Below are 13,910 nucleotides of genomic sequence, written 5' to 3'. Positions count from 1 at the left end.
TTTCACAGCTCCGTTACAATATTAATTTTCATCATCACTCACAAAGTGAAGGTTTCATTGTATTTTGGTGCCCAGCTGTTGTTCTTTGACTTGGTGGCATACTTCCTCTTCTTGTCACTGAGGTGAGGACCTATTATATACACTTCCACAAATGGACGAAATATTCCCTGGGTCTGCCACCTCAGGTCATTGGCGGCCACCACTGATGCGAGAGACAGAGAGGTAGAAGGGAAGGAACCACGGTGGGAAGGAATAGGTGTGTGAGAGAAGATGAGATAAAAAAAATGACAGAAATTGATCTAGATGCACTATGTTCAGAATGAAGAAGCTGAGCAAGCAAAATTAATAAATACTGGTCACTCAGGTCACATAGTAGCTTTTGAAATTGAAACTGACAGGATTGATTCACCTTGAAGTTACATCTTTCTTGTTTAATTTATGCACAATATGAAATTCCAATGTGCTATGTGCTGTTGTCATTGAAACATACCCTGTATACATATATTTACTAAATTGAATTAAGGGACTGTTTGTTACTAATTTGATCAAACTTTGGGAAAAGTAGGTTCTTTTGGTCTTGACTGACATTGCTGGTGAGAATATAATTAAAAGTCACTTCTCAAATAAATACAGCTTTCTGTTGTTTGTTATGATACCTGATGATACATTCGGGGATAGATGCCAAATCCTACGTTCCCTCTCCTGCTTTCTATGGAATTTAAAAATACACCACGTGACCTTCATCTGGAGACAGAGCTTCCTTGGTTGCTCTTGAAATACAATAGATCTGCTGACAGTGAAATTCACAATAGTGCTTATACTCATTGTACATTTAAGACCATTGATATGAAAATGGAGTCAACTGTATTGAGTGGAAGTTTGCGGTGCATTTTCACATCGCACCATCCAATGCCCATGCAAAAAGCAATCGGACAGCTAAATTGCATATGCACGGATCTTCTCTTCTCCAGAAGTGGTTTGAGAAAATTCTGTTTTCCCTTCAGTATGTGGACCTTTGGAAAGAATGATCCATATATTTTCAGAGAAGAAAGCAACAGGGAGAAAACTGCATCACCTTTCACTGTGACCTTGTGTTCTCCAGTGTTGGGGTGAGTGAAAATCTCCACATGGATGGACACCTCTCCGACAGCATCATCCACACCAGAGCCTGACAGGAAAGAGAAGAGAAAAGTAAACAGCAGTGTTGATGTCTTTCAAGGTGAAAACCTGGTACTTTTGTGCTCCAAACACAAAGTCAAGCTGGTGTGCTCTCTGTTCACAAAGTAATTTCTCCTCTACGATAGGGAAAGAGAACTAATACTCTGTTTTAGGTTTGCACAATAAAATGGCTTGGACTTCCAACATTGTCGGTGCAAAGAAGTGACATATTTTCTTCAAAGAAAAACTATTGCTCCATGATAAGTGGGCATTAAGCAAGGGAATACCTTGTGCACATGTTATAGTGCACAAATATAAAACCAACCAAAACTGCTGTTCGTGAGAGTCAACACTTACTGAATAACATTGTAGGAAAACACAACACTATATACAAATTTTAATACCTGTTAAAATAGTGGAAAAATGTTCACTTTCCAAAGATGGTAACTCAAGTGATGCTTTAAAAAAATGTTATGCATACAATTACACCGACAAACACAAGCAGCCTTTTGTAGGCATGTCTTCATCTATGAAAGTGAAACAATGAAATAACTGTCATCTGTTCCCACTCATAGACGTGAGCTGTATGTCAAAATGCAGGGCAGTCAGTAGAAGACTGAACAAAAAAGAAGAGAGAATCTGGAAAGGGTCTGCAATGCCCCTCACTCTCTGACAGATGAGGTCAGAACATGCATCTCATGGATCCAAACAGGACGATGCATTTCTTCCTCCGGAATGACCGGGGGGAGACAAGAGAGAAGTTTCTCAGATCTCTTAACAACAGATGGCTCTACTGGTTCCACAATTCTAAAGTAAGAGTATTCAAAATTCCCCCTGATAGTACAATAATAATATTTTTGACATCACCATAAAAGATAAATTCTTAAATCAGCAGGAAGTCTTTGCATAAAATTGTTTCACTAAATTAATTTTAATCCATTTTGCTTGATGCAAGACTTTTAACTATCTATGGTTTCAAGTCCTCAGTCTGGAAAAGAGGTTAAGGATAAAACTTTTGACGGTGTATCCTGATGGTCTTAAACCACACGTTGACCAGCAAGTTTGATCAAAATTCACCTCAAAGGAAACATTGACAGATGGATATTAATTTCCAATGTTTTAATTAGCGTGCTTGCTGTGTCAATGCTGTCTTTGTGGGAACAACCAGCAGCCTGCATGTGTGTTTTCAACCAGCCGCCCACGAAACAAGGTGTTTGAGGGAGTTAGACAGCAGAGTGTTCCTGGCATGCAGCTCTCTGTATCTCTTCAGGGAGTATTATAGAATTGTTTACTCGCTGCCAGCGGGACCAAAGAGAGCAGCAGCCATCCATCTGGCCTTGTGCACACTATAGAAGAGGTTCATAAAGATGAAAAAAAAAAAACCTCACTGGCTGAGAAGCAGGGAAATTATGTTTGCAATAACTAGGTGTTTCTTCTTGATTAAATTAAGAAGTACATGTTGATTGCTTCATATCTCTCCTTTGCAAAAGACAGTAAATCTCAAACTTCTACTCAGAAATTGTCAGTCTATTATTATAAGTAATGATTAACTTAGTAATGAGTACATGCAACTCACGGGCAAATTAACTTACACATGTTTTTTTTTCTATAACATTAGAAAAACATTTTCTATAACCTATAACATTTCATCTTTGTCTGTTTGTATTATTTTATAAAATGTATACATACTCACACGAGCGCGCGCGCACACACACACACACACACACACACACACACACACACACACACACACACACACACACACACACACACACACACATTCCAGGTCTCACGTCAGTTCATGTGCACCAGTATTTTGCAGAAATAATTTTTTTACTCATCAGTCTGTGAAGATCCTGTAATTACACTGTGGGATTCCCGTGTTAGGTGGTCCAAAACAGGTTAGTATATAATTTAATTTAACTTAGTGAAGTATGGAGAAAATGTACCCGTCATCCATCTGTTTACTGTATTTGCATGTGTACTCAGGATTTCAAAGGTTATAAAATAAATTCTGAGTTGCCTTGTTCCTACACCATTTTTAAGATGTCTGAAAAACTAGTGCAATTCCCTTGGCAAGAGATGAAAATTAATCCGCGATTTTAGTCAAGAAAATCTAAAACTGCCATACTTTCATATTTATTCATATATATGTATACACCACCTTCCTTTGACTGACATTTCCATACAAACAGCATTTAGAACACAATAGTCTGTAAATTTATCAGTTTGTCCAGCATGATCAGGACAACAAATGTGCCCAAGGTTTGTCCAACATCAAATAAAATCTGAACTCAAGCAATGCCTTCACTCCTCATAGCTCCAACATTAGTCAATGTGTATTCATAAGAAAAAGTCAGATTTTCTAAAAGTAATCTAATGTGACAGAAATCTGATCACCTGACCTGAGGGACTGCTTCTGATTGGCTCAATCTTTTGATGGGGGATAAACTGAGCCTCTTCTCATCCCTGCTGTTAGGGGACCTGAGCGGCATGTGGGATTGGGAGCTGTGTGCCTGTCTCAAACCATATTTGTGTGATGATACAGCGTACAAGGATGGGGAGCCTTTCTAGACAAACTAAGCCAACAGCCATCGTCATCCTCTTAAAAGCCTCATCTTCAACATAACTGTCTTTCAGACAAACTGGGAAGAACAAAATATTGGACACAGGGATTTCCTCCCTGCGTTGCTTGCTGGAGACATTGGATACTCTTGTCTGTCATCAGCCTTAGGGGCAGTCTCACTTGTTCACATGACTTCAGTAACTCCATAAGGAGACACGCTAGCACACACGCACACACACGCGCGCAAATCTGTCACAGTGACATCATGCTGGTTCAGAATTCCACCACACTTTAATGCATTTCTAATCTTTTTGACTGATGTCTGCACACCATGCTTCCGTGTCTGCTCATACATACGGTCTACGTAGTATGTATTCAATGCAGTCCCATACATACATACAGACAGACATCAGTTTGTTATTACATGCAAAAATGCATAAAGTATATATCCTTATCTCATTAGTGGGCAGGATTATATGTACATTTGAAGGGCGGGAGGGAAAGAGGCAGTGATAGAAAAAAAATGTGTTTTCAGTCTGTGCATTCCATTCCTCTGTTTCGATGAGTCTGAGCAGGCAGGGGGGTTTCAGGATGCACATGAGGAGGTGGAAGGTGGAAGGAGTTGGGTTTTGGCCAGAACACTTTCTAAAGGTCCTGGATGTCTCAAACTCTGAGCCTGGGTGCCACATACCCTTGTCTGGGTAAACATCCTCACTAGTGGTGAACCTCACCCCCTTCCCGCCGAATACTGTCCCACAGATTGGGCAGAAGGAGGGAGTAGACAGAAAAAAAGAGAAACATGTAGAAATATGAGCTTTACAACATGAGAACGCCAAACATTTGTAAATCTTGTCACTAAATATGGGAGCGTTCTGGTATCTATGTTAACTAGACTTATCCCCTCTGATCTCTTTTGGAGCAAGATCCTCTACCCACAGATGTAATGGACCTAAACATACTTTGGTCCTCTATGCTTGAAAAATAGCTGACACTTATCCAGTGAAAATCTTAACTTATCTTGAATTCTAATTACATTTCTAACAGTGTTGCTCGGGGAGGTTGTGTAAGCTATGGTTCTACAAAGATGACTGCTGTTGTATAGCCATGTTTGGATGGAGGCCAAGACCAAGAAAAAAGTGACAGAAAAGAGGGGGTGGCTATTTTTTCCCCATTCTTAAGAGCACAGTCTCTCTGTTTCCAGAGGCTGCCTACTGGGAGTTTTAGCATTTCAAAGTAGAGAAAACATACTCTTCTGTATTAGCATCAACTTAATGCGCTTCAAAAAACCCCAATGTCAACAGTGGACTGGAAAACGCTACGGCACAGTTGGCCCTCTGTGAATGATGAGCTGGTCTCAGTAGAGAACAGAGAATGTGGTATTATTCTACATTCCTGCTTCAGAAATACAACTCAAGGGATGAAGAAAGTGTAACACGGACAGTAAATATTGATGTCTTACCTTGTGCATTCTGTGATTGAACAAAGGTCTTAATAAGTTTGTCTGTAGCCTGTGTGTAGAGGGACAGGGCATAGTGGAGAGACTGTAGATCAGGACTCTTCTCTAAGAAAGTCTTCTTCAGACCGACCCCACCAGCATGGAAGTATTGCTAAAAGACGTAGAGGAAGACAAACAGAACAGAAAGTAGCACATGTTTAACTCCACATTCTCAGTGAGCAATCAAATTGATCAACATACAAAACAAGAATTGAGTTTGAATTTCGACCTTGATGGTGTCCAAGGCAAGCTCTATGACAGCACATTGCTTGGGTGTGAGTGCTTTTGCCTCCTCGCGAACCATGTGCTCCTGCACAATAAAACATTTGTAACAGGGATAAATATTCTTAACTTTTTAGCATCATCAGATGAGTTCCAAGGTATTAGAGTCCTGCTCTGAGTATTGCTGTGAGTGTTCGTAGTTAAGTGAGTGAAATATATCGTACCTTCAACTTGGATAGCTGTCCCAGCTCCTTGGCAGCATTAAAGATGAGCTGAGTGCCCTGGAAGACACACAGAATCACAGAAGAGAGGCAGGCAGGAGGGAGAGGAAAGTTGTTATAAGGGAAGCAGCAGTAAGCAGCTCAGTGTCACACAGAGGACAGCAGCTTTTCTAAAACACACATTCATGTACTGTCTTTCTAATCCGATTTACAGAATGTCAGGGTACTTTTTCAGCCAAGTGCCGCTATCACACTTATCAATTTATCGATGTTTTATTCTTTCCGAAACACTCCGCTGCACAAATAACACACATTGACACATTTTGTCAGGGAGGAAAAATAGACTCAGCCCAAAGTGAGGGCAACAAGGTAGACATACAGTATAGTCTGTACTGATCCACACATACACACACACGCACGCACGCACGCACGCACACGCACGTACGCGCGCGCACGCACGCACGCACGCACGCACGCACGCACGCACACACACACACACACACACACACACACACACACACACACACACACACACACACACACACACAAAGAAGAAGCAGTTGTATACAGTTAGTCACTGGATGTCCAGTATAATGTGTTTGTTAATTTAACTTGACTTAATCTATGGTTTCTGTGATTTGAATAAATGACTAAATGTACCATCAGACCCTTAGGGCATATTGGCACAAGGGTGGTTTGAAAATTTAGAGTTTAGAGTGTAGTCATTATAGTTGTTACACAAGAAAAGAAAATAAAAACTGCAAACTCAATACAAGATCATCTGGCCTTTTTTCTGTCTTGCCTGACATACATTATTGAGCTTGATCCAATTCTCCTATATGCCTACACTACACAGAACACTAAGAAATTAAGGCATACCTCTTGGCACACAATGTAAATGCCAGTTGAGATATGAAAAACAAATGTGAAAATTGATGATAGCGTTATCATTTTTGCTGCTGCTGTTCTGAGTTTATGTTGCTAATGCACCATAAACCACAAGACAAATTCAAGTGTGTTTATGGTGCCTGGAACCAATCAGATTCAGTGATTAAACAGTGAAGCCAATGAAACCCGAACAAATTTGAGTAGAAGGACCTTCTGTACCTGGTGGTACTTGATGTAATTTATATATGTGTATGGATCATGAGAGTACAGTACCTATCAAATGGTTGGAAATGCATGGAACTACAACTACTGCATGTAAAAGAAAGCTTTTTACACCACATTACAGCTCTAGAGAGGAATGTGTGAAAAAAACAGAAGTGATAAATCAATATTTCCACTGCTTTGTTTGACTGGGAGCTAAAGGAGAGACAAAGACATGAAGGAAGGACAAAGAAGAGAGAGACGAGACACATTGATCCAAAGGGTTTTAGTCCTTACATCACTGTGAGAAGCACTCTTCAGCCTCCCCTGGAAAGAGAGCATGGGGTTAATACTTCAAGCACTGGCCAGTCCCTGCTGCCTGACTTCACTCTCATTGTCTTAATCAGAATAGTCAACCAAAAATGCAAGAGCTCATCACTGCCAGAAATGTCCTTTCTTTTTTAATCATGTTATACGAAGCCACAACAGTGGAGTTTATGTCTCAAACTATAAATAAATAAAAAAACCCAGTTTGACTTTTTGATGGGAGAATCCATTTTTTTTTCTTTGGCTTTTCAGTGCTACTCTGAACAAAGCTATAATGTACATGAAATAACCACTTACATTTCATTTGGTTTATAAGTGCCTTTCTAGTCTGCTAGACTCTATGAGAGAAAATGTATGCAACTGCCATGACAATATGTTAAGGGCAGGGACCTTCTTGTCTGTTGGATTTCCATAACATTATGGAAATCCTTTTCATAATTTATTGATGATGATAGATTTGTATGGCATTCTAAAATTTCGAACTAGATAGTGTGTCAGGTGATCATTTTGTTTCATTAGTTTGGCAAAGTTAAGCTATATTAAACCAATTTACCGTGATTTCCAGACTATAAGATGGTACTTTTTTTTCTTTGAACACTGCGCCTTAAACATGGATGGCTCTGATTTATGGATTTTTTGGGCTAACAAGCTTCATGACGCCAAAACATTCAGTCTCATCACATCAGACCAATGAATTCTGACGCTGTTCAATTCTGTCACTGAAGAAGACGATTTTAGTGGTTTTAGTGCAGGAGGAAGACAAAGACAGCGATCAGCTGGAGTAGGACAAAGCGGGGAAAGAAAACGGATGAATGGAGTCTTCCTCGTGTTATTTATTAGCAATCTTTTTCATTGGCCATGTTACGGGCACTGTTTAGAAAAAAGCATTTCCTGTTGTGGATTCTAACAGTGTATATTTACTTAAAATTTTAAAAACATGTTTCTGTGTAACATCTTCCAGTGTAAATATCTCATATTACAACGTGGACACCTGCGGCTTATAGACAAGTGCGGCCTATACATGTACACATATATTTATTTAGTCTTTTTAGTCGCTGTGGCTTATATTCAGGTACGCTCAATAGTCTGGAAATTACGGTAATCTTCTGCTAAATGTCCTACAATGGAGCACGGCCTGTGAACACACAGGCAGTACTCAGTCATTACTTTATTGAAAACCATGCAGAGAGAAGAACATATTAATCTTTAATTTCTGTCGATCCAAAATCAAATATTTCTAAAGCTTCACAGAAAAAATGACTATCACTTTCAATAACTTGCATTTGTGGCTCATTGGACAGGAGGTCAGAACTCTCCATTTAAAACTCATATTTTGATGAAAATGTTTTTGATAATATTTGCATGAAAACATATAAAAATTAGTTTTAATACATCAAAGAACTTTAATGCCACTATCCTGTTGGCAAGTGTAGGGGTGACCTAATATCATGGTAAAACTCCAGAAAGCAAGTAAATATTGAAGGCTAAATAGTTCAAAGTCATCACATAGAGCTTAAGGGCATTCACTGCAACATACAGGGTCATAATTGTACCAAATACATCTCTTTCTGCTATCAGGACTGCTGGCATAAGACTGGCATCACAATTATAATAATAAATCACAACATGAAACCAAACTGGGACAGACCAACATGACAGGTCTGCAAAGAGACATACAGTGTTGTGTACAGTATACTGAGAGAAGACTGCAGTTTTGGAATAGATCAGATGCAAGCAACAAACCCACAGTGGGGGGTTGGGAGGGGGACACAGTTCAAACAGGTGGGGAAGGTGTAGGGGAAGTGAGAACAAGGGAACAGGGGAACTGGAGATGGGGCAGGAACACTATATACCAAGCCACCAAGAGATCAGTCACCCAACAAGAATCCCGGTTAAATAACACAATGCATGAGAAGAAACAAGGCAACACCAGGCGCAAGAGAGGAGTGTCACTTCCTGTTTGAGGAAGAGGGAACAGCGAAAAGGAGGGCACTGATTGATAGAATTTGCTTTGAGGGTGGGACCTATCAGAACCAGTCAGGAATGCACCATGCTTCTGCCAACGAGAGACAGAGTTGGAGAAGAGAAGAGAAGAGAAGAGAAGAGAAGAGAAGAGAAGAGAAGAGAAGAGAAGAGAAGAGAAGAGAAGAGAAGAGAAGAGAAGAGAGGAGAAGAGAAGAGAAGAGAAGAGAAGAGAAGAGAAGAGAAGAGAAGAGAGACAGGCCAGAAGGATGAGGGGCGGTGAGAAAAGTGAGAGGGTGTGATGGGTGATAAAAAACAAGGGAGATCGCAGCCACATATAGCAAAGAACCAACTATCGTAGACATACAGACAGACACACACGCAGGAGTGCTGTACTTACAATCATCTGTGGAGGGAGAGCAGTGGGAGCAGGATATAATAGTAATCACAACAACAACAACAACCAGAGAGAAGGGTCAGTCAAGCTGCAAAGAGCCCCACATCAATCAAAAACACAAGTCTGGACCCCTTTGATGGAGGGACGTGGAACCCACGTCCCACTCCTGTCTAAAGCACGAACTAAGCAGAGGCAGAGAAATACCTGGGAATTAGGTTCTGAAGTGAGACAAAATGTCTCAGATAATAGAAATGCATTTTTGAGCTTTTAAAAGCAACTTCAAGCTAGATGCAATTGTGGTATTTGAACATATTTAGAAAAAAAAAAACATCTTAACCTTTAATTTATTAAAGTCTCTTTCATCACGGTGTTAAGTCAAGTGAAACGGAGCTAACTGTTGATCTCGGGTGTCCAAGTCGGAGTAGGTAATGGTAATATGACAGGGATAAACCCCTCCCCTCGTAGGGTGATATGAGGCTCTTCTGTCAATAACCAAACACAAATAAGAACATATATATCCAAAACAAAAGAAAACAGCAGGCTGCTTTCCAAAATGCATGAGGTATTATGTTTTTTTGCTTGTTCGTTTGTTTTGGAGGAGGGCCAGATCCTTTGGGCAAAACCTCTTTTGCCTCTGTGTTGTGCAGTGCTTATAAATCAGATATCTCTCCAAATGACTGTTGGATGACATGCTGGAGAGCAGCCATAAGCTGGTGTTAGAATGATATGGTGCACTCCTTTTTTTTTTTTTTACTTTTTTTATTTTTACATGGGTTTCATCTTAATTGCAAGGATGAATGAAAGCACTGGGGGCCATGTGAAAGATAAAGTGTGTGGGGGTTGAGAAGTGGATGTGATGCCAAGTAAACACGATGCAAAAAGTGGTCTGATCTCCTTCAGTCATTTGTTTATCAGAAGTCCATCTTAAACTGCAACACACACAAGATGTCTGCCTTTGTATTCCCTTTCCACATTCTCCACCTCCTCGTTTCTTTCTGATGCAACCTTGCAGTTGGAGGCGAGTGTGTCTTTGTTTGTGGGTGTGCATGTGTGGACCAGTGTGGGTTGTATGTTCTCTTCATTTGCATCGCTTTGTTTTTCACAGCGATAGTCACACTTATTTAAAACAAATCAGTCAGTCTTTTGGAGGAAAAAACATACTCCCTGGATCTGAGCATGTAGGACTGTCTTTTGGCTCGAGTGCGTATATTTTTAGCTGTTTTTTCATGCAGAGTGAGCCCTTCTGCAATCGGGAATGATTTGTGGCTAAATGTTAATAACAGGGTTGTTTGTGTGGCTGTATGCTGTTGTTTGTGCATTCACAAGCCTGTGTGCTCTCACCGTTTGATCTGTGAGCGGCGGCAGGACGATGGTTTTCTCCATGGTGTTCATCACCAGCTTCCACAACTCCTTCAACACACGTTTCAGCACAGTTTTCTCACAAATCTTAGCAAACAGAGTCAGACTGGGTGGCGAGGGGGTAGAGAAAGGAAGGGAAATGACTGTGAGTCACAAGAAGAAACATCCAGTGACAAAAAGAGCTGAATGTTGAGACAGAAACAAATGGTTGTTGGAATTCCAAACATCAAAAGCTTTATTTTCTTTTGGCCTTTCTCAGTCTCAGTGTGCTGTATTGTTGGTATTAATGTTATTAATGAGCTGAATAAATTAATACAAATGCAGGTAGAAAATGCATGGTATAGATGCAATGTTTTTAATGTATTTATAAATTATTCATTATACAAATAAGTGAAAATCTGTAAAAATGATTAAAATTCACATAAAGATAACCTATGAATAGAACTTTCATTTGCACATGGGTTAGCATGGATTGCTGTAAAGCAAAGATCAGTGTATTCTGTTCTATACATATTTTAATGTGAAAAATGTGCTCAACTTGCCTGAGCATGTTAAATAACAAAACACTCCTCCAAACTCGAGCTCCCACTTACAGGCTTCACAAAAATAGCTGACTGACTCACTTGCTATCCAGGAACTCCATGATGGGTTGCAGAACATTGTCTGCATCCTGAGCCACGCTACTGGCATTCCCCACGTTTGAGGTTCCTTTAACCTGAGCCAAGATGTCTCCCATCTGCTTCACATTCTCCTCTATGTGAGGCTGGAAACTAAAAGTGTTAGACAAGTATTGAATGTCTTTATGATCAGTCTGTCCATTTAAACATTGCCAGAACGTTTGCGTGCATCCTGTATTAATGTATGATTCTTTTTACCTGACAGCAAAGACCCTGCTGAGATCATCCATCACATTGTTAAGCTTCACCTGTAAGTCCTTAAGAATATCGCTGGCCTCAACACAAAGCTGAACATACAATGAAAAACACATACAGAGCTGGTTGAAGGGACTGGGTAGAGAATTTTGAGTTTATAATGACTGTGATAGACAACTTTTAAGCGGATTAAGAAGGTCTGATTGGTCACTCATATACATACTAAAAAAGACAAAAAGCAAAACCAAAACATGCCCGACCTGGCCTTCATCAGTCATTAAAAAAAACCCCACACCATATTATATAACTAATACTGTGTGAATTTAAGAAAATATTGGATATGGGATACTTCAATGTGAATAATGAGCATAGTTGATTTTTGTGTTCGACAATAGGAACGCATACTGATGTCATGACTTCTGTGAAAAATAGAGATGAAAAGTTAATAATACTACATGGTAATCATGTAATAGAATGACTCACATCTTTTCCGCCCATCGCCTCAAACATCTTCTCCAGCTGAACTCTCAACTGCTGAATGTTGTTTATCAGGATACAGGGCTGAAGACAAGGATTCGTTTTCAAACAATCTGCATTCACAGCTACACTATTTTGATTTTGAGCCAAAAAATTTACAGGAATCCATGTCAGTTAATTGTGTCTTTAGCTACTCACCACTTTCTCCATGCTGACATAATTGGCAAACAACTTTGAGATGATATCAGCATATGAGAGTAATACATTGCTTATGGTCTGGAGAGAGGGAATAAGAAAAAAAAGTATTTGTTTCTACTGCCCTTTGATGTACACTGTTTCTATGACTTCATGATCAAATGCTGCATCACCTACTTTGGCAAATCGTTTCATATAGTGTCCTACAATCTGTGGGTCTGGACACTCTAGTTTCCTGATTATCTCAAAGCTCTGGTTGAGCTGGGAAAAGACATCGACCACTGAGCAGGAGAACAGAGCGTGCTCAGATGTGACCTGGAACTGCAGGGGTGCAAGAAGATTAGAAACCAATGAGAAACAAATCAAAAGCAACAGTGTGAAGATGACATTCAAGAGCAGTCACCAAAATATTGTGCTTATAGTGGGAACATTACACACTTTACTGATGTAGATCTTAGATATCTCAAAGTTTGAGACTGCTTGGAGGTAACCAGCCAAAAAGTGAGTTAGAACACCAGCTGTAACATGTGAAACCTCTCCTGTCCGATAATTGGCTACTAGTCAGTGCCCAGATCTTGATTAGTTGGAGGGGCGAAGGTGCTTCCCCAGGGAGCCCTGATAATGTGAAAATGGCCGTCCTGCTGTTAAACCTCTGGAATGAGGTGATTAATTCATCTTTCGATTTCAATGTGTCCAAGCCAAAGTTTCAATGTGTCTAAGCCAAAGATATTCAGCTTTCCAGAAATTCTCATTTAATCCATAATAAAAACTTAAATCTACTTAAAGTTCACAATCGTACTGTTGTGTTTATGTTTCTTTTGTGTTGATAAGGCTTTGAAGAGTATACAGTATAACCGGCATAGTTAGCAGAATGGAGAAACTTTTGCAGTTGAAGTACAAAAGGACAAACATTCTAAGTTTGCCCGAACAACGAGAGCGACTCAGCATCTCTAAAGCACTGAGGAGGATTTAATGAGAAGAAGAGCTGAAAACTTTTACCCCGTCTTTTTTGTCTCTCTCCAAAGCGCCATGCAAGAAGTCCCTAGACACTTCTTCGTTTTCGTCCAGCCACTGGATGACAAAAGGCTCAAACCACCTAAAGAGCAGAGAAATAATCATCATATTATTCCCTTTGGACTGTTACGTTTGTCTGGAAATGCAAAACAATGATGGGTCGACTTTGACTCACGCTGGATATTCTGGGACTCTGCTTTTGAAGAAGGGGAGATCCTTGCAGTACTCATTGTAGAGCCACTTTACCTTGAAGTGCAGGTTCATGTAATCTGCACTCTTGCATAAGCGATTTTTCTCATGTTCTGAGATTAAAGGGACAGTGAGACAAACGCATGGTGGGTTAAAACAATTTACCTGATGTTTGAAGTATAGAGGCCCAAGCCACACTTAAACGAATACCATTCATTGCTGTTTATTGTTGAAGACTGAAGTACACAATTGAATTCTTAGGTGAGCCACAGCCTTACCCAGAAACACAAATTTTTATCCTTCAATATCATCCCTGATATAAAATCCAAAAGCTCCATTTTGTTTTGCAGACATAGCAATGAACTGT

The 13,910-nt window shown here is 39.9% G+C and overlaps 1 protein-coding gene across 1 annotated transcript in view; it reads right to left on the bottom strand.

Moving 5' to 3' along the window:
• The window catches only part of unc13a (unc-13 homolog A (C. elegans)), a 40,829-nt gene that overhangs the window by 3,444 nt on the left and 23,475 nt on the right, over window positions 1-13,910 (bottom strand). Inside the window, exons 29-43 of the mRNA XM_086161269.1 lie at window positions 13,530-13,656; window positions 13,340-13,436; window positions 12,518-12,661; window positions 12,344-12,421; window positions 12,152-12,229; window positions 11,672-11,760; window positions 11,420-11,566; window positions 10,779-10,902; window positions 7,049-7,078; window positions 5,666-5,722; window positions 5,449-5,529; window positions 5,184-5,331; window positions 4,416-4,472; window positions 1,076-1,168; window positions 43-202 (exon numbers count right to left, since the gene is read on the bottom strand). Of these exons, the coding sequence (XP_086017395.1) occupies window positions 43-202; window positions 1,076-1,168; window positions 4,416-4,472; window positions 5,184-5,331; window positions 5,449-5,529; window positions 5,666-5,722; window positions 7,049-7,078; window positions 10,779-10,902; window positions 11,420-11,566; window positions 11,672-11,760; window positions 12,152-12,229; window positions 12,344-12,421; window positions 12,518-12,661; window positions 13,340-13,436; window positions 13,530-13,656 (1,510 nt within the window). The remainder of the gene's footprint in view (window positions 1-42; window positions 203-1,075; window positions 1,169-4,415; window positions 4,473-5,183; window positions 5,332-5,448; window positions 5,530-5,665; window positions 5,723-7,048; window positions 7,079-10,778; window positions 10,903-11,419; window positions 11,567-11,671; window positions 11,761-12,151; window positions 12,230-12,343; window positions 12,422-12,517; window positions 12,662-13,339; window positions 13,437-13,529; window positions 13,657-13,910) is intronic.

The sequence above is a fragment of the Fistularia commersonii genome, chromosome 16 (genome assembly GCF_037954325.1).
Source record: "Fistularia commersonii isolate RoL2024-O1a breed Wild chromosome 16, RoL_Fcom_v1.0, whole genome shotgun sequence".
NCBI lineage: Eukaryota > Metazoa > Chordata > Actinopteri > Syngnathiformes > Fistulariidae > Fistularia > Fistularia commersonii.
The sequence above is the reverse complement of the archived record's forward strand: the minus strand, read 5'-3'. Positions and strand labels throughout refer to the sequence as shown.